Below are 26,397 nucleotides of genomic sequence, written 5' to 3' on the forward strand. Positions count from 1 at the left end.
AGTAAAATTTTGTTCTACAGTTGACCGTCCTGAGCCTGAGTTCAATAGATAGAGCATTCAGTTGGAGAGTTACTTGTGACCATATGTTAATAGGCGGAATGTCCAAAACAGGAAAGGCACATGCAGCATCCTTGTCTCTAGTTAGATGGATTTCATTTCTATCAAGCGGCTCAAATGTTGTATGAAAGTCAACCGCCAAGATAAGGTAGACTTGATAAGAATGTTGGACCACATCTCTTCAAACAAACACAAATCATAGTCCTCAATAAGTTGGTTCCAATCGAGGAGAGGTACCTTGGACCCAAGTCTGGCAAAATTCCAAGATATGAGGGACAACACGCTGGGCCTCAAACTTGCAGATACCTCGTTTAGACCATGAGCCTGAATCAACTCAATTACAGTATGCAAGTCACTACTAATAGGTGGATGAGAATCGCAGATCATAGCAGTGGTAGGATTAAGCTCATTACTGCTAGCAAATTAAAATAAGGATGGGCTTCGGGTAAACAGGGGCAGGTTAAAAATTCAGACACCCGGCTTACCTCTAATAAAGAAAACTGAGTGAAATTAAGGGATGTTGGCATTAACGGTTTAAAGGATATACCAACTGCACCACTAAGATAATCAATATCGCCAAGGCATAAAGGTCTATTAGTAGAAACCTAACAAGACTGCTGTTCCTTGTCAATGTGATGGACCAGCCTAGAATACTTACATTGAATGTTTTAGTGGCTAGGAGGACAAGTCCTGTCATCAAGAGCCATCAGGTTATCAGCCTTGTCCCTAAGGGTTAATTCAACCGTATTGTATGTGGAATTGGTTTTAACTAACATTTAGACACTAATTATGTCATCTCGAATGACTGAATGTCTGCCCCCGATTTTCCAAAACCAATGTGACCCTTTATGGCTAGCATGGGGAGTCAGCTTAGGAACATTTATCATCACAATAGAATCTGCGATCGTGTGCCTACTGTTACTAGGATGCAAAACTAGTTTGGACGGATAAGCATAAGGAATCCTGTGGGAGAAAAGACTGTTGGATGTTGAGTGACCATTCTATGCACTAGAGAACTGAGTGCTAAGTGTATTAGTAGTTGTTTTACTCTTCCCTAGAAGTCCATTGGGCCACAGGCCTAACAGGGCATCGATCATGATTTACAGAAGGAGGTTGAGCCATAGAAGAGGCGGTCCCTATATAACATGAGACCGTCAATAAGCTGGTTGGTTCAGCTAAAGATGGAACTAAGAGTAGTGTTGAAGTTTGATTAATAGATTGATGACTTAACTACGTTGTCCCTTTTTGGTGGTATGAGCTAATTCAAAGAAGTGATCAAGGAGAGTATCATTGACTTTAACTCCCCTAACTCGCCTTCAGATCCATTATAAGCAAAGTATATAGTAGGCCTGATCAGAAGTAGAAGAGGTAAACAAGGTTGATGCAGAAGAGGTACGCGCAAGGGAGTGTCAAGAGAGTCCTGCTCCTCTGACAAGTCACACGGGGCAAAATGGTTGTGAAATGGAAGAGCACCATCAAAAGAAACCGAAGGTAGAAGACCAGAACCAGATGACTCAGAGAAGTGTACAAGCAGTGGATCTATCTTGTCTATGGTAGTAGTTACATGCCCCTGTTTTACTTATCTCTTGAATATCCCAAGCGCCAAGAAACTGCTTTAGTATACGAGCGCTCTATAAATGTTTTTAAATTCCAAATATCCCAGGAATTCTCTATTGTTTACTCAGGGGATTGGAAGAAGGGGGGCTGGAGATACAAGTGAGGGAAAGGTCAATACAGGAGCAAATATTGCCTCGTACTTGTCCAACTTATTATTGATCTTATCGATTAGACAATTGTTGCCCGCATTAGATTTCTTTGTTTTAAAAAGACCAATCCCTCCCTCCGTAGCCTTCCTTTTCCCCATAATCAAGCACAATCGACCCAGAAACAAAGTTTTGAGCAGTCAAATAACAAAAGAGCAATGTAAAAATAAATATAGCGACTGGCATATTAAAGCATCAATGACATATAATCCCATTCAAAAAGGCTGGGGGTGTAAATAGGCGGCAAGTGCATTAATATAGTTTGCTGGGCAACAGTACCTTTACTTAAACAAGGAGGACGTTGGAGAGATGGCCCTGCCCAGGCTCCTCCAGGCTCAGCTAAACCACGGTGCGCTTTTATAGTGCTGGCAAATGATGGTGTTGCAGCATGGGTTGATGGGACGTGTGGTCCCCCGTGACAGAGGCGTTGGCGGCTTTACCCAAGTGCAGGTAGACTCCCTCAGTAATTTGTGGGCTTTCCTAGCGCTCTAAGTCCAGATGGTAACATGCACAAACAAGCATTTACAATGCAATGGTCTCGTCTTCGTTAAAGTTAGAGCTATTGGCATTGCTCATGACATTATTTTTGTTTTTAAAACATATAAATAAAAGGCATTGTCATTTACAATGCCAATAGCTTAATCTCTCGCAAATGCGAGACCTATTGCATTTGCAATCACACAGAGCCACACACAGAGCCACACGTACCCGCACACACACACAGAGCCACACACACACAGAGCCACACACACAGAGCCACACACAGAGCCAGAGCCACACACACAGAGCCACACACACAGACAGAACCACACCCACACACAGACAGAGCCACACACACAGACAGAGCCACACACGCACAGACAGAGCCACACATTCACAGACAGAGCCACACACACACAGACAGAGCCACACACACACACACAGAGCCACACACACACACAGACAGAGCCACACACGCACAGACAGAGCCACACATTCACAGACAGAGCCACACATTCACAGACAGAGCCACACATTCACAGACAGAGCCACACACACACAGACAGAGCCACACACAGACAGAACCACACACACACACAGAACCACACACACACACAGATCCCCACACAGAGCCAGCCTAATGGTACTAATAAATGACACTCTTACTACTGCTCTGAATGCATGAGTAAATGAAATGCTAATGGTGAGTCACTCAGCTACGCACCTGAGAGAGCCAGTACTGGGAGACACCATGGAGAGACTGTACCACAGACAGAGGTTACTGCACGCATGGTAACCAATGACTGCCTCAGAACCCCTAGAAAATGTCTAATCTGTTTGAGCTGAAGAACAAATCTACAGTCCCAGACTTGTGCGGTCTGTGTGAGCTTTGGGATAGCCCAGCTGTTTGTGTGAGCTGACAGATACCTCTGCTGTTCCAGGCCTGAGAGTGATATGTAAACTGAGGGACAGCTCTGCTGTCGGAGGCTTGTGAGGGCAGTGTGAGCTGAGAAAATTGGTGACTGCATCCGAGCCATTAGACGCCGGTCTCTGGAGAGCAAGCTGTGCTTAGAAGCGTGAAATGGAAGGGTTTGCAACAGGAGGGGAGGAGGGGCGGCTTCGAGCAGGAAGTGAAAGCCAGCCCTTGTGTATAGCCCTAGCCGGTCTAGTGATCTGAAGCTGGAGGCGCAGACCTCCCTTCCGAGGGGTGGGCGAGTGAGGGAGGAAGGGAAGCTACCTCAGCGCATCTCCTGGGGGGGTGATGTTGACAGCAGAGGAGCGCTCTGATTAAGCATCTGTTTAAAAAACACGCACCCCCACGTTTCCTTCTTTTCTACACAATCCAGCAAATTGAAACATGTTTTGACTTCACCTGAAACCCGAGAGGGATATCACCATCACTACAGTCTTGGAATCACACGGGTTGACGTCAGGCTGAGCCCTCTGCCCACTATGGCATGCTGACTGGTCCCACATTCACTGTCTGACACCAGAGTGAGCGCTCCCGGTGGTGTGGGAAAAGCCAATGGCTGAAATGGCTGCCACGTTACGTCCATTAACAGTGAAGGCCACCACCAGCTAGATCGTGGCATCCATAATGGAATGGGAAAGCTAGCCATAGATCACATTAACCAGCACGGAGCATACTCGACGCTCCAAGATGGTAGCGGGGAGAGGTGTGTCAGCCATTTCTACCTCTACGAGGTTCTACGACAGCCGGTAATTTTTTAATGCATACAATAACCCTGCCCTCCACCCCAGCAGGGGCAGAAGGGACACTGACCTGCAAAATACCCCCGCTGCCCGGCCTAATGCTGCGATTGTCTGCCGCAGCGCTCCTCGCCACAGCTTTTTGCCTCTGCGCTGTCGCTTCGCTCGCTGCAAGGCCCGGAAGCACTTCCCTCTCTGTCTCGGACGCGCTTCTGTAGTTTCAAGGATGCAAGCGGTCCAGACTAGCACCCTATTTTCAGATCAACCAGCGATGGTTGCTTCTTTCTCCGAAGCGAACACTGCGCCGCAAGAGCACCGGCCGCGGCGGTGATTCCCTGCAGACCCGGGCTGCGGTGGTGAAAATGGGGCAGATGAGGGGCAGGCTCCCCCGAATTGAAAATAAACAGCGGGGTGGGCACCCGCTTAGGAATTAAAAATATCATGCGACCCGCGCAATAAAAACAATCACATACGCGGTGGACCACACCATGAACACCACCATGTTTCTCTGAGGTCAAGCAGAAATGGATCTGAGAAACACCCCGTCATTTTCAGACTGGGGGCGTTTTTTTCTTTCTCTCCTCTTCCCATTGGCTGGAATGTAAACAACTGGAGTGTTTTGACTTGTTGTTGTTTACATTCCAGCCAATGGGAAGAGGAGAGAAAGAAGCGAAAAAACACACCCCTCAAACCACAAAAAGACGGGGCTTAAATTGAGAAACAAACCTCTTCTCCAATGGCTGGCCGCCGTTTAGGAAGCCAGCCAATGGAGAAGAGGGGCGGGTTTAAGCCTCACTACTAAGAAACATAAATCTCGCCAGCGGGACTGCGCAAGCGCAGCCTACGCTAGCCGAGACCTAAAAGCAGCACAAATTTTTGGGGTAGAGGCACTTTTTTCCCTTATAAGACATTTACTGAGAACAAGAGAGTAAAAAACACACAATGGGGAAAGGAGAAGGAAGAAATTGAAGGTAAAACAGAAACAAAGGGAGAAACCTGCAAAAGCGAGATTAAAAGGAATGGAGTGTCTGGTAGTGGATTAAAGAGGCATGAGGTGGATTCAAGACTACGCAGCCTTAGTATTTGGCAAGCTGACATTTAAAAGCACTGGCCACGAGCTTCTCGGCAGGGCTTTGGGTAGCAACACTCATTCTTTTACAAATTAAGAACTGAATCAGCTGATTGATGGCAACAGACACTAGATTAGTTTTAAGACGAGCGATGCAATGTCACTATAGGTAGAAAAAGGTGAAGAATAAACTGCAGGGCTGAACCCTCATGAGAGTCGAAAAAGGGGTAAAATAAAGGAGAAACCTTGTGTACAGCTGGGACAGATCTGCTCCTTCACCTGCACTCAGGATGGAAGGGCGGGAATGGGAAGAGATGAAGGTAAGAGTATGTTCTTCCTCTGGGAAAATGTGTATATCAAGGCAGAACAACTTGTTGGAATAATTAGCAATGGCCTAACTACTCTAAATTGGCTTGGGTACTCTGAATTATGCCTGATTGTGTGAAGTGTAGGCACTGGAAAGAAATGTCTAATTTCAGACGTTTTGGAATCTCATGCTTCACTTCCATTAACAAACTCAGATGCCTCTAGTAGGGGTCTGCATGATTGACTGCATTCTGATGTGCGTCCTAAGAAGGCATGGCCTAAACTTCTTCTATGACCAGACTCTGGTTTGCCATTCACATTTAACAACAGCAAGCGGTTTAGCTCTTGTTACACATTGCCAAAAGGTGAGGCCACTTGCTTGTCTTCCATTCTTTTAAAGGAGCCCAAATTTACAGGGTGGTAGATCTGTTTCTAAAAAGAAATCATGACCCTTGCATAATATAGTTTGAAAACTACAAAAGCAGGCTGGTATTCCCAGATTCATCTGAACCATCACTGGTTACTTGTGAAGGCTAATTTGGTTAATAGTGCAACAAAACTCAAAAGAAGTTTGTCTTCTTTAAATTAAACACTTAGCATTAGTTGTTTGCTTCACCTGTTCCAATCTCTGTGTGCAATAATGTATACATTCTTACAAAAATTAAGCACTGAAATGTTTTACACAATTTAATGAATTTGAAAGAAAAATTATATTTTTATTCAAGTTTTACCCTCTTCATGTTAAACTTGCAACAACATTTGTATATTTTTGTACATTTGTGTTTTTCTAAACCTTATTATAAAATTAAATACATTTCAGTAAAAAAAAAATCTTTTTTTTAAATAATTATGCTGCATACTTACATCTGCATCTATGGCAAGTTGTCTCTTAGATTTCTAGGGAAATGACTCTGGTAGAGTAGCAGTGTGTTTGCCAGTGGCTTTGGTATAAAGCTGAGGTCTCCCAACATTTTCTGTAGTGAGAGCTATTTCTGATCAGTGAAAATCATTGTGAGCTGCTGAAGGCTAAGCAACTTGTGCATTCTTACCATCATCCTCATGCCCAGCTCCATTGACTTTAAGCCTAATGTCCATACAGACAGATTCTATGGTTTGAACAAAATACTTTGACTAGGGGCACTACGACAGGAGTGCCATGTGTGAGTTAGTGAGTGTGTGGCCTTTGGGGATGTATGAACATGTGTGGGTACGGAGGGGATAAATGTGTATGGGTGACTGACAGCCAATATCGTATGTACTTGTGGCACTGGAATACCTTCCGTCATATGGGGCACCTTTACATGTATAATACAAACAACTATTTTTTTAAATGAGAGAAGTGCTGAAAACATTCAGCAAAAAATGTTCCTGGTGTAGAACATTTTTCTGCACTTTAAATTTCTCCCACTTAAAATAATGGCTGTATTTTTCCGATATAAATATGGCTCATGTGTACTAGCCACTAGGAGCAAGATGCCTGCTGTGTGCAAAGGCGACACTTTGAAATTGAAGAAAATTAAACTGAAGAGTTAACTTTATGTTTATATGGATTCCATAAAACGCATCATTCAAATATAATCCCATTTCTAAGTGTCACATTTACAAACACCAGGCATCTTTCTACCAGTGTTCTGTTGACAAGGGGTCATATTTATAACAGAAAAATACAGCCATTTGTTTAAATGGGAGGAATTTAAAGTGAAGAAACATGCTTCATAAAACATTAAGACGTCATTGACTTACTTAAAAGTGGAGAAAATTATTAAGACTTAATTTCTCATGGAAATATTTTTCTTCTTTGTTTAAATTCTCTCATTTAAATAAAAGAGGACTGTATTTTTCAGTTATAATTATGGCACATTGTCTCCTTGCTACTGGATGCAAGAGGCCAGCTGTTTGAAATGTGACACTGTGAAATGGGAGAAAATGACAATGAAGAGTTAACGTTTTCATTTTCTACCATTTAAAAGGATTCAGAAACATTATTTTGTTCTCACTCCAATATGGAGCGGACAAGGATTTATTTAAGAGTTAAATACCTCAGTTCTTTACCTCTGTGCCCTTGGTCAGGTCTTTGACTCCAGCACTGCTCATTATCAGGCCCTGCTATCTGCAGCCTGAAGATACAAGTGCAAATAAATACAGTCTTGTCTTAACTTTGAAAGAAAAATGTGACACTGTGCTTTTTTTCAAATGAACTTTGGCTGCTTGCTACTCTAAAGGTGTTAAAGTGCTTCTGGTAGCTCACGAACGACCGATTGGAGACACCTGGTTTAAAGCAATGTGATGAACTACCCATCAGACGGTTCCACTCAAAGGTCCAGAGAGCTTATACGTGATTACTCTGTAGCCTAGAAAAACGACTAGGAACATACACAACCAGGCACTGATCCGGCAACTTTACTGTGTCACCTGCTAGCTGATAATGGTCCGCCCTTTGACAGTTGTGCCCCACCACAGATTGACAACCACTGCAGCCGCTCACCTATACTGCCAGTGTATCGCCTGCTTGTGCGACACGAAAAGTGCAGAGCACATGCCGTGCTCTGTCGTGTTTCTTCTATCCGCCGACAGACGCAGACAACCTGTACTGTCCCCTTGTTAGGTATTCGGCTAGCCACCTGCACCAAAGTTTTCAAAGCATCTAAAAATGCTGCATGTAAACACCTCTCCCAGAAGACGGTCGGCCCGTAAAACTGGGGCGGTCTCTTCCGGGTGCATGGAGACATTACTTCCGGTGCTGAATAGTCACCCTTTCCGGAACAAGTCCTTCTTTTCTGACCAATTGTAAAATTAATACTGGAATATGGCTCCCATCTCCCTACTAGCACCGCCCACAGCACGTCTGTCACTGTAAAGTACCATTCCGATTGGTTCGCTCCTCCTGTGGGGTTTGCACTTCGCAAGCGTAAAGAGCAATGTAGGAGAACCCAAGACTTTACTCCTGAACAGGGAGTTGAGCTCGGAGATCAAGAACTTCCGTTATGACTTGGTAATGTTTACAATTAATAATGGTTTTTATAATTATTGTATTTATTATTCCGTTTCATACAAGTTATGATGATGGTACACAGTCTAGGGGTATAGTAACGAACAGGGCTGCTTGGTTTTCAGTCTACTCATTTGTGAGATTTGTCTTTTGAACTGTACTTTTATGTGGCTTTTCGTTGTTTTCTCGCTGATATTTACGTTCGGCTTAGACATAAATCTTGCTGTCAGTGCGGTGCTATCACAAAAGAATATCAAACAGGTGGATTGTCTCAACTGGCAAGAGGAATCTACTAGCGGTGCGACTGCCCTCCTGATATTAATCGGCTATGCAGCAGCCTTCTCTGTACCAGGAATTGCCAGTCATTTCTTAACGCCCCATGTCTCGGTCTTGACACATGAGGTAAATTCTGATGACAAAGTCTGTGGAGCTCATATCCTGATGTTCAGATGTTTCTGATTCAGAGTATAGTGATTACTTGGCTCCCGCTATTGACCAAAAAGGAAATATATTTCTAAGGTATTGTTGCTTCAAATGCTGACCCATATTAGGCGAAATATTGAGTTTGCCATAGAGTATGCTCCTGGATCTTTCCAAAAGAGTGTGTTGAGATAATTCAAGAAAGCACCTTATTTGGGCATGCCAATTGCTTCATTATGGATGGGATTTTAAATGAATGAAAAGGCCAAGAGAAGATCAATCTTTCAAAATTTATAGCCAGGTTCTATCCTTTGGAAAAAATGGAGGATAAAGCTACCTGATGCTATCAGGGTGGTCTTTGCGGTGGCAAGCTTGGTAGGAAGATCCTCAATGGCAGAATAAATATTTTGAAAGATCCTGCTGAGAAAAAGGTGGACTCTGCCTTAAGGATGTTTATGCTGGGGCACGACTCTCTCTTCATGGTTTATGGAACTTACATTGTATAGTTGTGACAGTTTAGCCCCTAATGTTATCTATCCCCCCTCTTGGAATGTTATGACCTCAGTGTGAGGAATGACAGATGAGAACAAAGGCTGTACCTGATGACAGTTGATGTCGTTGGTGAAGGTGTCAATAAAGAAGACTCTTACCTGTTGATGTCTTCTTAAATAAGGAACAGTAGACGATATCACAATAGTCTCTTAGATCAGATTTCAAATCGCTGCTCAAAGCAGTTCCGGTGGGTCAAAAGTGTTAAGATTTGCTCAAAAGTATAGAAAAACAAGCCGTAGTTTTAGCGGACATTTCTTTTGACTGCATCAGGGCTTCAGCATTGGCCTACTGTGGTTCTAGTGCAGTTCATAGAAACTGATACGTCAAAGAGTGGGACACTGATGCTGCCTAGTGGTCCACAGCTCTCAAAATGCCTTTTGAAGATGAAAGTCTGCTTGGAAGCAGGCTTGAAAAATAAGCTACTAAAAGAAAGCATTCCTTTTTAGGTCTCGGACTACGAAGGCTGTGCTTGCGCAGTCTCGCTCTGAGACTTTATGTCTACAGTATGGGGGCTTGAACCCGCCTCTCTTCTCCATTGGCTGTCTTTCTAAACGGAGGCCAGCAATTGGAGGAGAGGGGCGTCACTCTGTTGAAGACGGGATTCAGGGGGGTGTTTTTTTACTTTCTTTCTGTTATCTTTCTCTCCTCTTCCCATTGGCTGGAATTTTACCTTCCAGCCAATGGGAAGAGGAGAGAAAGAAATCAAAGCCCGAATCCGAAAATGACGGTGGTTTCTCCGAGGGATTTCTGCCTCCCCTCGAAGAAACATGGTGGTGTCATGGCTGGTTCGCTTTTAAACCTTGGCACTATCGTAGCTTTTCAAAGCTTTTTTGAATTAATTAGGAAAAGAACATTTGGTCGGAGCGAAGGCCCTCTCTCAGTAGTGCTTCAATAGTCTTTACTTGTTGATCGCATACAGATAAGTATATGCCCTGTAACACCAGAACGAGCACGGATAGAAAGAAAGCATGGAGACATCAACTGCCTAACATGAGGCGCATGCTCTGCAAGAGACCAATCGGGAGAATCGTAACAAGCGAGTATCGGAAGTACAGTTCTTCCTACTACTGAGACATGTACGAGTCAGCGACTATATCGTCACTGAAATTCATTTTGACCTTTGTTGTTAATAATTCTGTCCAGTTCCGTCAATCGGTTTGTGTGTTGTCCCAAACTGAGGCCGAGAAAAAAACAGAGGCGGCGGGCGGTATGGTCGGGCCCGGCGCCTGGCAGTGGGAACCTGTGCCCACATATAGACTTGGGCGCTGCAGTGGGGCCAGCAATAACAGTGGAGGGCATCTGTGGACGAGTGCACGCCTGCTCTGGTAACGTGCTGCCTGCGAGGTGTCGGACGGCTGCTGCTCTGGTGCGCTTATCGGAGCCGCTGGGGCCTTTGCGGCTGCTTCCGGGAGGCACCGGAGCAATTGCTGCAAGAAGGTGCGTAAGCTGCTTTTAACATCGCTGCTGTCGGGGCTGAAGATCTGAGGACTGCCGGCACTGCGGTGGGGGGGGGGGGGGGGGGGGCGGTGAGGTTGGCGCTGTGGCCCCCCGGAATGATGTGCACTGAGCTGCGGCGGTACGGAGCAATTAATGAGCGGCAGGACAATGTTGCAGAGGGTCGTGCTCCAACAGGCAGCTGCTTGCTGTGAAGATCACGTACAAGACGCCTTTAGCAGAGCCCTGCATTGCATACCGGGCCTGGAACTGACGTTGCTCCTCTTTTAAACCTTGCCTGCTGGAACAGTGCACAGCGCGTGGGGTGGGGGGTGGTGTTACAGAAGTTTGTCCAATCTAATGCTAGACTTGATTTGGTCCTCTTGAACCCGGCAGCATCGGAGGCTCTTTAGCCGCATTCTAATGCGGGGGTGGGGACGGAAATAGACTGCCCCGCCATTTGAAGTCTGATCGCTCCCCGCCCCCCACTTCTGATGTGTGCCTGGTAAACGTGCAGCCGGTCTGCCCTGAGCCGCAGCCCCCCTCCTTTTCCCCAGGGGGGATGGTCTGCCAGGCTGGGAACAATGGCTGTAAAATGGCAGCCGATCCTGTGTGGGAATCATCTTGGGGTGTGGATTCTGCTCTCACTGCCCGCTGCAGTAGAACCAGCAACAGGCCATACAACCTAGGGCAAATGCTTATTTTCGATTTCTGGTAGGCATGCTCTGCCCTTAGTACTTCTCTGAGCTTCTACAGGGCTCAAGTGTGTGCCCGCCGCCTGCTTATCAGTGCGAGCGAGGGCCTGGCTACCTTGGGGCCTTGTTGGGACTGCCATAGTACTTTAGTAATATTTATTTTACACGGTGCCTGGTACGGGTTCGCCAGTTGCTGGGAATTGGGCCTTCTACTTTCCATATATGTCCGAAGTTGCCACGTTACTGTTGCTTGGAGATGTGCAGAGTTCAGCTTAGAAATTCGCCTTCAGTCACTCCAAAGTTTTTATCTGAGAGCCCCTTGGATTCTCGGATGTGTATATTCACTTTTCAAAACACGGATATGGACCTACAAGTGTGTACGCTGTTGGATTAAAAACAAACTCTTAAGGCGAGGATGACAGTAAGTGGCCATTTGGCGGTTCTGTCACTGGATATCTGTAAATCTCACAGAACACACAATGCATCATCTGCGGATAGCAACTCACTCTTGCAGGCCACTGACTTTGATGAGCCGGGTTCATGGGGCTGCTTCCAACGATCTCACTTTCAGACCAAATTTGATGTCATTTTAACCATTTTGGGGGGGCAGGAGAGGTACCCCGCATCAAAATATGAATGTGAAAAATGTGCTGTTAACTTGGTACACTCGCTCACATTCAGTGAAACTTCGATTATCAAAGCGAGTCAATGTCTCGCCTCCTCAGCAGTAGTAAGCGCTAGATAAATGACATTGCAATACCATAATCTCCATCTGAGGAGAGTTGGGGGTAGGGCGGAGCAGAAGGAGATAGGCAGGGGCCGGGAGTGCCAGGGCAGGCAAGGGCTGGAGTGCACTCAGGCAGGCAGGGCGGGGTCGTTGCCGTCGTAGGGAACCCCAGGCTCGGGCTCTTTTGGTTGTGCACGTCACGTGCGACTAACTGACGAGCTTCCCTGTTTTCTGAAGAATCCCATTATAGGAACCACCTGGGCAGAGGGCACGCTGTTGTGCCCAGGGTACCCCAGAGCAGCAAACAACTGGCGACGAGGGCTCGCAGTGAATGCACGTTCCATCTGCGGCTTCTAGGGACACCTGGCCTGGACCCATAGAAGGGGTGTCGGGATCTGAAGCACTGTGACCCAGTGATGACCCTGGATCAGTGGGCACAACAAAGATCCTGAGTGAAGGCCCTAGGTGCTGCCTGATCTTGGCGACACCCTGCAGACCTTACAGGGACCCCTCCTGAATTGGGTCATGTGGCTTCCAAGGGCCAATTTCTATTTTGCTCGCTCCTCAAAGGTGAACCCCCAGCCAATTAGGCCATTTCTGTGAGTGTAGTATTGTATTTCGATGTTATCGGTTTTCGTTCCTCTGTTCCCGGTTTTCGTGCCTCTGTTCCCGGTTTTCGTGCCTCTGTTCCCGGTTTTCGTGTCTCTGTTCCCGGTCTTCGTGCCTCTGTTCCCGGTCTTCGTGCCTCTGTTCCCGGTTTTTGTGCATCTGTGCCCCGTTTTTGTGCTTTTGATCCGGTTTTTGTGCCTCTGTTCCCTGCTTGTGATCCCGTGTTCGTGCCTCTGTTCCCTGCTTGTGCCTCTGTTCCCTGGGTGTGCCTCTGTTCCCTGGGTGTGCTTGTGATCCGGTGTTCGTGCCTCTGTTCCCTGCTTGTGCCTCTGTTCCCTGCTTGTGCCTCTGTTCCCTGCTTGTGCCTCTGTTCCCTGCTTGTGATCCGGTTTTTTTGCCTCGGTTCCCTGCTTGTGATCCGGTTCCCTGCTTGTGCCTCTGTTCCCTACTTGTGATCCGGTTTTCGTGCCTCGGTTCCCTGCTTATGATCCGGTTTAGATGCCTCTGTTCGTGCCTCTGTTCCCTGCTTGTGCCTCGGTTACCTGCTTGTGATCCGGTTTTTCGTGCCTCTGTTCCCTAGGGCGTTACTGGGCAGAGAGCTGTGTGTGTGTGGCTCTGTCTGTGTGTGTGTGGCTCTGTCTGTGTGTGTGTGGCTCTGTCTGTGTGTGTGTGGCTCTCTGTGTGTGTGGCTCTCTGTGTGTGTGTGTGTGTGTGGCTCTGTGTGTGTGTGTGTGGCTCTGTGTGTGTGTGTGTGGCTCTGTGTGTGTGTGTGTGGCTCTGTGTGTGTGTGTGTGTGTGGCTCTCTGTGTGTGTGTGTGTGGCTCTCTGTGTGTGTGTGTGTGTGGCTCTGTGTGTGTGTGTGTGTGGCTCTGTGTGTGTGTGTGTGTGTGTGGCTCTGTGTGTGTGTGTGGCTCTGTGTGTGTGTGGCTCTGTGTGTGTGTGTGTGGCTCTGTGTGTGTGTGTGTGGCTCTGTGTGTGTGTGTGTGGCTCTGTGTGTGTGTGTGTGACTCTCTGTGTGTGTGTGTGACTCTCTGTGTGTGTGTGTGGCTCTCTGTGTGTGTGTGTGTGTGGCTCTGTGTGTGTGTGTGTGTGGCTCTGTGTCCGCTAATACTCTCTACTGCTCTCTAATGCTCACCTATTGCCATTGTAAATGACAATACCATTTATTTCTGTTTGAAAGAAATGCCATTTGCAATGCCAATAGCTCTAACTTTAACAAAGCAGAGACCATTGCATTGTAAATGCTTGTTATTTACTGTAGAACACAATAAGGATACCAGTACATGAAGAAAAAGATCTTTGTCAGATAAGTAACAGTAACCTGGTCCTGATGATGGCCTAATACCTCTACAGGCCGAAACGCAGTCGACTTTTACAGCGGATCTCTTTCTTGTGCTCCCCTCAAGAATACCCCACTTGATTAATTTTGTATTCATTACCATTTATTGTTTAGGTATCCTAACTGTGTAAATTTTTATCTTCACTTGTTGCGCCCTTCCCTATCGCTGTACATACTTCCTCATTTGCCACTTATCACTGTCACAATCCTTCACGAGCACTTGTGCACAGTATCCTACAGGTTACGTCATTCAATGTAAAGCAGTGCCACCCTTCCATATGTTTGAGCATATGAAACGAAATATGTCAAATATGTATATTCACAAAAGTACAATTTGTTACAAAAGAAATTTGTATCCCTGATTTTCTCCCCTTTTTAGATTCAACTCTTGGCAATTAATTGTGCTATAGGTAACTGACCACCAATTAACACCCTTTTGGTACAATTGTTGTATGTTATAGATGATTGCCCTAGTCTCCTTTGAGTATATGGGCTACCTCCTGTAGTCTGATACAGCTTAAAGCAAAGATGGCACCATTTCTTCTCTGATCCTGCAGCACCTTGGTGACCGATAGCTCCTTCAACAGAGCTCTTGTTTTTATATGACAATATCAAATAAAGCATTCATCCATTACAAACCTCTATAAAACATAATTGTAAGTATGCAGTTGGTTTGGGTGCCTTTTTTTTAACTTCTACATGATAACTTACTTTAACCCTGACTTATATGACTAATGGAAGTTTTGTCTCAAGTAGAAACATAAAATCCCTACATGTGCTGTAAGAACCAACCTTCCTTGAGACTCTGTACATCCTAAAGTTCTTGGTAGCCTGATTAAGTAATTTTACCCTGGCGGTAAGAGGCAAAAACGTCAGGTTAACATGTCCAAACCAATACACACAACTCTTGCGATGTATGGGCTGAGAGGGGTGGATGAAGACTGAAGTCTGATACTGAGTTGTGGCTGGAGGGCTAGAGATGAGTTATAAGATTTTCATCAGATCACAATATAGTTTAACTGTGGTCCTAAGGACGCATGTTGGACTTTGGCCCTTAGGGCAGGTTCACCCCTAGACTTTTTGCGTGAAATGGTGACCTGGCAATGATGATTTTAGGGATTCTGCGCACTTTCACTGTGTCCCAGTGGAAAGTGCGTGCGCACTCTGAGTGCATGTGCTGAGCTAGGCCTGCCCGTCCATAGGAATGCATGGGGAATGTATGTGTCCCTGGTAGTTCCTGATGCGTGGGGTGTACAGGCTTGAGTCTGGTATGTGTGAACTCGTGAGAGTGAATGCTGCGAGATGGTGTATGCAGCATGTATGTGTCTAATAGGGGAGCGCCATTTCTAGACATGGCTGTACGTGTGCTGTGAGGGTGCTGGCGTGTGATTGGCTGGAGCTGGCTGGCATGCCAGGCTCCAGGAAGTCTGGATGGGTCTGCCCCGGTGGTGAGTGGGAGATTAGCATGAGTGATGTGTGGGAGGAGTGTACCTGTGTCCTGGAGGGGCTGGGTTTTCCCCACACAATGCTGGCTCCGCCCCCCTGTGGTGCGTCTAATGACCCAAGCCCTGCCAGTGAATAGAGAGGGTGGTTGAGGTAAACAGAGTACTCAAGAACCAGCTGCGACTGGTTCCGCCCCCACTCTGCACCCTTGGACAAAGGAATGCACTGTATAAAAATGGGGCTGTGTCCCCACTGAACTTGTTCTTGTTCCAGGATCCTGAGGGGGCTGCTGTTGCTGCTGCTGGGCCAGAGGACCGCCACTTGGGGTGTCTCCCTGCCTGGAGACCCAGTGTGCTGGCTCTGGGCCCAGCCTTGCCCCCCTGCCCTTGAAAGGACTTTTGCTGGGCTTGTTGGCCCCTAGCGCCTGGGAGCGCTTTTGATTGCCTTTTAGCGCTTAAGAGCGCTTTATTTTGCTTGCAGCGCTTGGGAGCGCTGTGGTCACCCCTCTAGCGCCGAGAGCGCGCTCGATTTCCTGCCAGCGCCTCAGGGCGCTTTATTGTCCCGAGCCGGTGCCCACCCGGCATTTGCCGTCTAATTTGCCGATTTTTGAAGACCCTGGCGAGTGCCCACCTCGCCAGGGACCGTGCCGCTATTTTCGTGCCCATTATAGCGAGTGCCCACCTCGACTTCGTGCCTGGGAGACTCACCGCTGCAGCCCGGGGTGTTTAAAAACGTTGCCGGGCCGCTGCCAAGTGCGACCCGGAAGTGCCCGCCTCCCTGCTCGGGGCCGCGCTGCCATTGGCGGACACCCGAGGCAGGAAGCCAGGCAAGTTGCAGCGTGACGGGGCCAGGCGGAGAAGCAGGAAGCAGCCTGCACGTCCTGCCGAGGCTCCCGAGTGAGAGGAGAGCCCCGGACTTCTGGCCCGTCTCGTGGGAGAGGCGGGAGCCTTCCAGCTGCAGCCTGTGAGGAGAGTCCCGAGGAGCGGGAGCTCTCTGCCGACAGCCGCCGCAGCAGCTACCGACAGCCGGTGAGTGAGCAACTGGGAAAGGGGGGGCCGTCGGGGTACATTGCTGGTGCCCGCGCCCCTCCCCTTTGGTGTGTCGAGCCTGCAGAAGGCTCCAAAAGGCGACAGCTGGGCATAGAGCCTGCGAGGCTCAAGGGGGCAATTGCACGCTCAGAGTCCCCCGTGGGAGACTCCACCAAGGCGGCACACTTGTGTAGAGCCCAGTGAGGCTCTGGAGGGCCACATTTATTTCTTAGGGCCCGGAGAGAGGCTCCAGGCGCCAAAGTTGTTTTGAAGAGCCCAGAGAGGCTCTTGAGCCCCCCATTGTTGTTTAAGAGCCCAGAGAGGCTCCACAGCGCCACATTTGTGTTAAGAGCCCAGCGAGGCTCTAGGGGGCACATCTTTGCTCTAGGGCACAGAGCCTGCGAGGCTCCCACGTGTGTTTTGCCCCATCAATTGCTACACAGTTGCCCAGCACTTTGTGGGCAACTGCAACGTTTAGGCCCCCTGACATTGGACACAGGGCGTCCTAGCCCCAACAAGGCCAGAGGGCCTAGGGACAGTCACAGGTGGTGACTTACGTGAGTTTGGCGCAATTGTACTTTCTCTGCACCTCTGAATGTATTGTTTATGCGTCATGTGCCTTTACACCTCTGAATGAATGTCATGCATTGCATCATGTGTATGTTCTTACACCCCTACAGGTATTGTGATACTTAGGTGGTTGTTTTCTCCCTAGTGCAGGTGGTGCTAGTGAGATCCTGGTTACCAGTGATTACTGGTTGTGCGCTCTATTTTTATATTGTGTGCTATTTTGGTGCTAAAGATTTTACATTCTAAGTGCTATTTTTGAAAGTGCTACTTCTGATTCCTGACAGTGGTCCAGGTGGCCCTGTCTTGTACAATATCCCCTGTAAATTCTGCCCGTGCCCCTGGCACATTGTAAAGTGTGTGTTTTATCTAATGTGTTTGGTGTAATACAAAGGCTATTTTTATATATATCCTTGTGTGGAGTTTCCTTTGTGGTGGGCCTTGGGTGTTGTTGCTGGGGTGCGTGCGCAAATACTTAACTCATATCGCCTCCAAGTTTAGCCTTGCTGCTCGCGCCACGTTACCTAGAGGGCGAGTAGGGGTTGCCTTGGTGTGTGACTCCCTTGCCCTGACACTTAGAAGTGGCGATCCCTGACTGACCTCGACGCGAGTCTTGGCCGGCCAGGGTCCCGGTTCTAACATTGGCGGCAAGCGGTGAGGATGAGAATTTGTGTTTGCGTTGTACCACAGTGGCGACAGGCCACATTACAAAACTCTGCATTTTAGATGACCACATTTTAGGGGATTATTGTTTTTGAAGTTCCATTATTTTCTTCTCCTGAAGGTATCATTGTTTAATTGTGTCCAGTACATTTGTTCCCCTGCCCCGCGCCCATAGTTTGGTACCTGTGTCACGTGTGGTCAGGTTGAGGTATCAGGGGTGGTAGAAACTGCCTTACCAGTCCGAGGGGGGGGTTGTGTGTGAATGAATGGTGTGTGGCACTAGGCAAGTGAGTGTGAGTTCTCTGGGAGAGGGAACTTGCTGAACCTTTGTGAATTGTGTACTCCTGTGTTAGCTCAGACCCCTAGGTTCCCTGTGTAATCTTTTCACCAGAACGTCTGCCAGAATGGAGCTTGTTTTTGATTTCAATGATCTAGCCACATACGGTGTGTGGGAGCTGAGAAAGTTCTGTGAAGAGAGAGGCATAGGGGCGGATCAGTCAGGCTGGTATGCACTTAGGAGATGCATGGTCAAATGGCAAGAGGATCAATGGGATCTTGAGCGCAGTGAGGAAAGGGCCCGGGCCTCACACCAGGAGGGTGGTGGGTCTGTGGGGAGCCCTGAAGATTCAGAAGAGGAGGAAGAAGATGATAGCACAGGGATGCCAGCAGATAGTGAGGACCCCATAGATAGGGAGTCCCTTGCTGGGTCCAGTGTAGGAGGCAGCGCCTCATCCCTTTCCCTGTCCCCAGAGGAGCTGGAAGATAGGAGGAGAGAAAGGGAGCACCAGCTGGCTTTAGAAAAGCTCAGGTTGGAGCATGCCCAGGCTATGGCACAGCTGGGTGTTAGAAAGCAACAGCTGGAGGTTAAGAAGCAACAGCTAGAGGCTGAGAGGGCCTCCACCAGAGGCAAAGTAGCTCTGGAGGGTGGACTATCCCCTGCGCGCAGTGTTGCTTGTCTGGATTCTCCAGGGAGGGTTGAGTCCAGTGGTGGCAGCTACATAGATTTCAGTGTAGGAAATCCCACTCCCAGTCCCCCGAGTATGGTTCCTGTTTCCCCAGAGGAGGAGAATAGGTTGAGGTTTAGGAACCTTAGGAAACCGTCTCACCAGTCTTGGGTAGATTTTGAGGATGACTGTTGTGGAGCCCTGTGTGATTGGGTACGGGAGCCCACGAAATGTGATTGGGACCTATTGTTTGATATGTTTCTCAGAGAGCAGTTGCTCAGTTGTTGTTCTCCAGGGTTGCGCACACACCTGTTGGGGTGTGGATTGTCTGACGCATGTGAGCTTGCAGATGAAGCAGACCGCTGGGAGAGTGCTAGAGGTTCTCTAGAGTCATTAGGGAGTGACTCCAAAAGTAGTGGTTCAGGTATCCTCCAGCCCAGCGTGGTGGAGGAGGCTCAGTGTAGTCCAGCTAGGTCCCAGGATAGCGAGGAGGGTGTAGGGGCTCACTGCCTGGCTCAGTGGAGCAGGAGTGAGGGGGAGACCGAGGGTCCCCAGACGCCCAAAGCCCTGCCTCAGGACTTGGATGGTTTCTTAAGGGAACACCAGGTTCGGGACCTAGGCTGTCCTGTTAGTCCATTTGAGGATGATCTCCTAGTGTCTAGGGAACCTGGAGCATCTGTAACTAGAGCTCCAGTGGTTCCAGTGTCCGGCAGTGCTACTCCAGGAGGGAGTGCACAGAAGTCCGAAGTGAGGAGTGATTGGGGGATGAGTTTCCCAGTGGATGCACCAGTGGACCAGAGACTAGCCAGTTGGGCTAGATCTTCTTGGGGGGACCCGGGTGGCGCCACTTCTGTGCTGGGGGATCTTTGCGCACTGTCAGGTGGACAGGAGGCGGGAGATCTGCGCCAGGCAGACAGTCACACGACACATGGGTCATGTGTCAGCCTCAGGGGGATTGCGTGTGAGTCCCCAGAAGTCCTGGAGTGCCAGGCAATTATTCCGCCAAAGGTTTTAGACCGGAGGTTGGGAGGCCAGGTTCAGGTTCAGCCTGACCTGAAGGGTAGGACGACTGTAACCAGTGTCCTGACCGGTTCTTCCAGAGGAACTTCTCCAGTTGGGAGAGGGCAGACCTCTGGAAGGGGGTGCAGAGGGTGGGAGAGCCCACCTCTGACCCCGGTGCAACCTGAGGGGTTGAACCCTGGGTTGGAATGGCGTGCTAGGTGTACCCCTCGCCGGAGGAGGAGGAACCCTAGAAGAAGAGGTAGGGGGAGGAGAGCCTTCCCTGAGACTCCTGGTCCGCCTGAGGTTGTAGACCAAAGGCTGGTGAACCAGTGGCAGTCTAGTCCTGTCTTGCAGACAGGAAGAGTGGAGAATGGCTACTACGTACCAGGGGTTACTACCCCCCACTCTGTGAATAGGCAAGGACCGGTGGCACCTGGGTGGCCCAGGGCCTGGTCCTGGCCGCGGACAGCTTGGGAGTACCAGTGGGGTAGCCCAGTTGGTCCAGACAATGTGTTGAGAAGGAATCCCATGGGTTCACCGTGGCATAGAACAGGAGGGTGTCCCTGCAGTTGCGGGCCCGCGTCCGTGTTCTATCGCCCCAAGCAGGGAAGTCCATCACGGTGGTGATTGGTCTCCCCTGCGTTTTGGCTGGAAGGGGGTTGTGTTGGACTTTGGCCCTTAGGGCAGGTTCACCCCTAGACTTTTTGCGTGAAATGGTGACCTGGCAATGATGATTTTAGGGATTCTGCGCACTTTCACTGTGTCCCAGTGGAAAGTGCGTGCGCACTCTGAGTGCATGTGCTGAGCTAGGCCTGCCCGTCCATAGGAATGCATGGGGAATGTATGTGTCCCTGGTAGTTCCTGATGCGTGGGGTGTACAGGCTTGAGTCTGGTATGTGTGAACTCGTGAGAGTGAATGCTGCGAGATGGTGTATGCAGCATGTATGTGTCTAGTAGGGGAGCGCCATTTCTAGACATGGCTGTACGTGTGCTGTGAGGGTGCTGGCGTGTGATTGGCTGGAGCTGGCTGGCATGCCAGGCTCCAGGAAGTCTGGATGGGTCTGCCCCGGTGGTGAGTGGGAGATTAGCATGAGTGATGTGTGGGAGGAGTGTACCTGTGTCCTGGAGGGGCTGGGTTTTCCCCACACAATGCTGGCTCCGCCCCCCTGTGGTGCGTCTAATGACCCAAGCCCTGCCAGTGAATAGAGAGGGTGGTTGAGGTAAACAGAGTACTCAAGAACCAGCTGCGACTGGTTCCGCCCCCACTCTGCACCCTTGGACAAAGGAATGCACTGTATAAAAATGGGGCTGTGTCCCCACTGAACTTGTTCTTGTTCCAGGATCCTGAGGGGGCTGCTGTTGCTGCTGCTGGGCCAGAGGACCGCCACTTGGGGTGTCTCCCTGCCTGGAGACCCAGTGTGCTGGCTCTGGGCCCAGCCTTGCCCCCCTGCCCTTGAAAGGACTTTTGCTGGGCTTGTTGGCCCCTAGCGCCTGGGAGCGCTTTTGATTGCCTTTTAGCGCTTAAGAGCGCTTTATTTTGCTTGCAGCGCTTGGGAGCGCTGTGGTCACCCCTCTAGCGCCGAGAGCGCGCTCGATTTCCTGCCAGCGCCTCAGGGCGCTTTATTGTCCCGAGCCGGTGCCCACCCGGCATTTGCCGTCTAATTTGCCGATTTTTGAAGACCCTGGCGAGTGCCCACCTCGCCAGGGACCGTGCCGCTATTTTCGTGCCCATTATAGCGAGTGCCCACCTCGACTTCGTGCCTGGGAGACTCACCGCTGCAGCCCGGGGTGTTTAAAAACGTTGCCGGGCCGCTGCCAAGTGCGACCCGGAAGTGCCCGCCTCCCTGCTCGGGGCCGCGCTGCCATTGGCGGACACCCGAGGCAGGAAGCCAGGCAAGTTGCAGCGTGACGGGGCCAGGCGGAGAAGCAGGAAGCAGCCTGCACGTCCTGCCGAGGCTCCCGAGTGAGAGGAGAGCCCCGGACTTCTGGCCCGTCTCGTGGGAGAGGCGGGAGCCTTCCAGCTGCAGCCTGTGAGGAGAGTCCCGAGGAGCGGGAGCTCTCTGCCGACAGCCGCCGCAGCAGCTACCGACAGCCGGTGAGTGAGCAACTGGGAAAGGGGGGGCCGTCGGGGTACATTGCTGGTGCCCGCGCCCCTCCCCTTTGGTGTGTCGAGCCTGCAGAAGGCTCCAAAAGGCGACAGCTGGGCATAGAGCCTGCGAGGCTCAAGGGGGCAATTGCACGCTCAGAGTCCCCCGTGGGAGACTCCACCAAGGCGGCACACTTGTGTAGAGCCCAGTGAGGCTCTGGAGGGCCACATTTATTTCTTAGGGCCCGGAGAGAGGCTCCAGGCGCCAAAGTTGTTTTGAAGAGCCCAGAGAGGCTCTTGAGCCCCCCATTGTTGTTTAAGAGCCCAGAGAGGCTCCACAGCGCCACATTTGTGTTAAGAGCCCAGCGAGGCTCTAGGGGGCACATCTTTGCTCTAGGGCACAGAGCCTGCGAGGCTCCCACGTGTGTTTTGCCCCATCAATTGCTACACAGTTGCCCAGCACTTTGTGGGCAACTGCAACGTTTAGGCCCCCTGACATTGGACACAGGGCGTCCTAGCCCCAACAAGGCCAGAGGGCCTAGGGACAGTCACAGGTGGTGACTTACGTGAGTTTGGCGCAATTGTACTTTCTCTGCACCTCTGAATGTATTGTTTATGCGTCATGTGCCTTTACACCTCTGAATGAATGTCATGCATTGCATCATGTGTATGTTCTTACACCCCTACAGGTATTGTGATACTTAGGTGGTTGTTTTCTCCCTAGTGCAGGTGGTGCTAGTGAGATCCTGGTTACCAGTGATTACTGGTTGTGCGCTCTATTTTTATATTGTGTGCTATTTTGGTGCTAAAGATTTTACATTCTAAGTGCTATTTTTGAAAGTGCTACTTCTGATTCCTGACAGTGGTCCAGGTGGCCCTGTCTTGTACAATATCCCCTGTAAATTCTGCCCGTGCCCCTGGCACATTGTAAAGTGTGTGTTTTATCTAATGTGTTTGGTGTAATACAAAGGCTATTTTTATATATATCCTTGTGTGGAGTTTCCTTTGTGGTGGGCCTTGGGTGTTGTTGCTGGGGTGCGTGCGCAAATACTTAACTCATATCGCCTCCAAGTTTAGCCTTGCTGCTCGCGCCACGTTACCTAGAGGGCGAGTAGGGGTTGCCTTGGTGTGTGACTCCCTTGCCCTGACACTTAGAAGTGGCGATCCCTGACTGACCTCGACGCGAGTCTTGGCCGGCCAGGGTCCCGGTTCTAACAACGCAGTAACTCTAAACAAATCTAGTGGATATTACTGTACTATATCGTATATGTAAAATCCCAAATAAAGCTGTTTACTCAAAAATGGGCATTGTAAAGTGCAGCATCTCAAATTGATGTTCATGCAGCGTAGAGGTGGATTGGAGCAGAGTGAGAAGCTTACGTTGATCCATTTACTAAGAGTGCAGCCAATGTTGAGTCAGGCTTGATCTGAAGATAAATTACATGCATGGAATGAGTTATCTTACTTGGCCATAGGCTAAACTTTTTCATGATCATGATTGTTCCACACACCGTCCTGATCCGTGGCACAGGAGCACTCAGCTGGATTCATGACTTCTTCCCTCTTCAAACATGCATACACTCGGAGATCCCATGATAGGTAGGCGGGCAATACGGCAGAAATGAGTTGGTACTGAATTTACTTAGTCAAAGCCCTAGCAGCCACTTTGATGGATTACAGCAGCTGAAGGAGAGTTGCTTGGGTCCTGCTACAGTGAAGGGGGTCGCTGCTTGCTCAACAATTTATTTGCTCAACTAACCAGCCCTGTCATGTGACATATTTGCATGGCAATATCCGACCCCTGTGATTTGGTGGAAATTATCAAAATACGTTAATCTATCATGCGGTTTATCACACTTGGCGGAGCTGACTACATGACTGAGTTTACTTTACAAAACTCACTGGTTTTTATTTCTCTTAATTTCTCGTACAGGCAACTGCAGATGTGTTTTTTGACAATTCCCTGGAGTTCTTATCTGCAACTCCTGAATGAATCCCTTAGCATATATGTAGTGGCTGTATAATGCACATTCCTATGATTTCTCTACACTGCCAATTATATACTTTAGTCAGATTTGTATTACTGCAAGCTGATCTCTGCCATGTTTGCTGGACTACTCTGAGAAATACTATGACTGTCTGCAAAATGCACGTTGCTGAAGTTTTCCCCCGCCTTACTGAATGGACTCTTCACATAGGTGTATAATGCCCATTAATATGGACCGCTCCCTGTCATAAGAGGGTTGACTCGTGGCTGATTGTAGGTGGCTATCTGCTCCTTCTGTGTGGACTTCGTAGAGCATATACTTAAACTAGTTTCATATTGGTCATTTCTGTGGGCCCCTCGTCTACCAAGCCTGTGTGAATTCAATCCCATACAACTCCAAAGAATTTACTAGAGTTGCTGCAATAATGCACCTCCAAACATATGTCCCCTCAGCTCTGGGCACATCCCTATGTGCTATACTCATTGCGGTATCAACTGTAAGACAAAGACTCTAATGGCAAGTATCCACATGCATTACTGCTTATGTTCACATGTTCACACATTTTCCTTCACACCAATGTGTTGGTGCATATACATCCTTGCAGAAGCATGGTGTGATATGTTGGAGCTATTCCTACATGACACCACAACCTTACCCATTTAGGACACATGAGACTCTTACATTTTCCTATCCTACTAATCTGCAATACACTAGCATCTAATGCTAAAGTGGCCTTTCTCTTACTCCTTTTCACTTCAAATTCATGCTAAAGTGCAGTAGGAAAACCATCAGTACATATAGTAAGGGTGATTGTATTATCCTCATTCCTATGGGTGGCTCCCTGGGAAGATGTTACCTAACGGCTAGGGTGGTCGAGCTCGAAGCTGGGGAACCAGATTCTAGTCTCTGCAGTGACGCTCAACGTTCGGTGATTCAGGGCAAATCACTTAACCTCCCCATGCCTAACAAAAAATGAATGTGTTGGTCTGTAATGCAACTATACCTTCGGGTCTAGTTTGTGCTATACAAAAAACTCCAAAACAAAACAGCCGAGAGGCTAAAGGGAAGAAACCGCCCCATCAAGGATTTTATTCCTAAAAATATGTACTGTACCTGTTCCTTATTTTATTCAAACAACAAATTGCTCTACTTGACCAATATCTTCAAACTCACATTTTCAAGTCTACAAATCTTAAATTAACCATAGTTTCTAGTTGACAAAATGTGGAATATGTTTCTCTGATGTACTTAAGTAATTGGAATAGCTTGTGTGTCTATCATAAGCCTGTAAAATTTGCCAAATTTCCCTCCTTTAGTGTCTTTTTTAAACCCAATTATATTTGTAGGGAAAATGTTGTTGAGCAACTACAGACAATCAATTTACAGTGTTCACAGTGCAAACATATACATATTCATTCACTAAGGGAGTCAATTCAAAGTAATTATTAACATTAATATTTCTGCTCATATCACTTAATTTTGTCTTTCAGCTCTCCAAACAAATAATATCTACAATCTGGATCAATAGAGAAAACCCCTAAAGCCAGCTGACTGATTGTTACCTATCCTGAGAAGATGGTGAATGTTCTAAAAGGAGTGCTTATAGAATGGTTGGTAAATCATATATTCTCTCTCCTCTATTGTCAGAATTCTCAAATTAGATTGTGTTTCTGCATTTAATTTGCTTCTCTAATAGTAGTCTATCCATATGAGTAGTTTTATGCTTGGTTTGAAAGACAAGCAAAGTTTCAAACTAAAGCTTTAATATGTTGAAGATGTATTAAAACTGTAAATGGAAAGTGTGCTTAAACTGGTAAATGTATATTTGTAGGATGTGTGGGTGTAGATACACATACTCTATCTACTCCTGTCATCTAGTGTTCGACTCAGACGTTGCAAGTTGTATTTTGTTCAAAGAAGTATTTTTGATTCACAAGATACCCTGTGACTCCTCCCTCAGTTGGTAATGTGCATTGGCACTGGTCCATTGTTAGATTGTTTTTTCTTTACCATTGGGAACGGACACATACTGATGGGCGTCCAAAATTCAATGTGTTCCTTCTTCACTGGAGTAGGCCCACATGGTAAGAACTTCCACGCCCGTCACAGTAAAACACTTCTTAGACTCCTGCAATCATATTTACCTTTACCTCGATGTGCTTTGGAGACAGTTTAGGAAGATTGGGCTCCTGACTCCGGTCTCTGCACTTCCTTATCTCCGTCAACTCCAGAGAATGAAGATGCGTAGGGGGTGATGTAAATTATGCCTTTCAGGAAATGCCATCAATGCTCTCCCAACCAAATACCTCTGCGCTGACTTTACCAGGTTTTGTAATCTCTGCCAGAGTGCACCTTCAATCTGGCCTTTAGGTACAAAAAGACTCTTTGACAGCGCAGAGACTGATGCTTGGCACATCACAATGCAGCAATGGGCAGCTAAGGATACACCTAACATTGGCAAACCAAATCTGTTCAGCACCAAAGGAGATAACGTCTAATCCATCAGTCCTCTCAGATCAACCCAGC

General features: G+C 48.2%; 1 protein-coding gene and 1 long non-coding RNA gene across 2 annotated transcripts in view; one reads left to right on the forward strand and one right to left on the reverse strand.

The window, feature by feature from the left end:
• The window catches only part of LOC147662976 (uncharacterized), a 64,649-nt gene extending 56,581 nt beyond the window's left edge, over positions 1–8,068 (reverse strand). The window contains exon 1 of the long non-coding RNA XR_015305447.1: positions 7,871–8,068. This is a non-coding gene — a long non-coding RNA (uncharacterized LOC147662976). The remainder of the gene's footprint in view (positions 1–7,870) is intronic.
• Positions 8,069–8,234: 166 nt separating this feature from the next.
• Positions 8,235–26,397, forward strand: part of GTF2H5 (general transcription factor IIH subunit 5) — a 35,046-nt gene continuing 16,883 nt past the window's right edge. Inside the window, exons 1-2 of the mRNA XM_086950738.1 lie at positions 8,235–8,377; positions 25,362–25,481. Coding sequence (XP_086806864.1) covers positions 25,447–25,481 — 35 coding nt within the window. The 5' untranslated portion in view covers positions 8,235–8,377; positions 25,362–25,446. The remainder of the gene's footprint in view (positions 8,378–25,361; positions 25,482–26,397) is intronic.

The sequence above is a fragment of the Lissotriton vulgaris genome, unplaced genomic scaffold, assembly GCF_964263255.1.
Source record: "Lissotriton vulgaris unplaced genomic scaffold, aLisVul1.2 SCAFFOLD_3313, whole genome shotgun sequence".
Lineage (NCBI taxonomy): Eukaryota > Metazoa > Chordata > Amphibia > Caudata > Salamandridae > Lissotriton > Lissotriton vulgaris.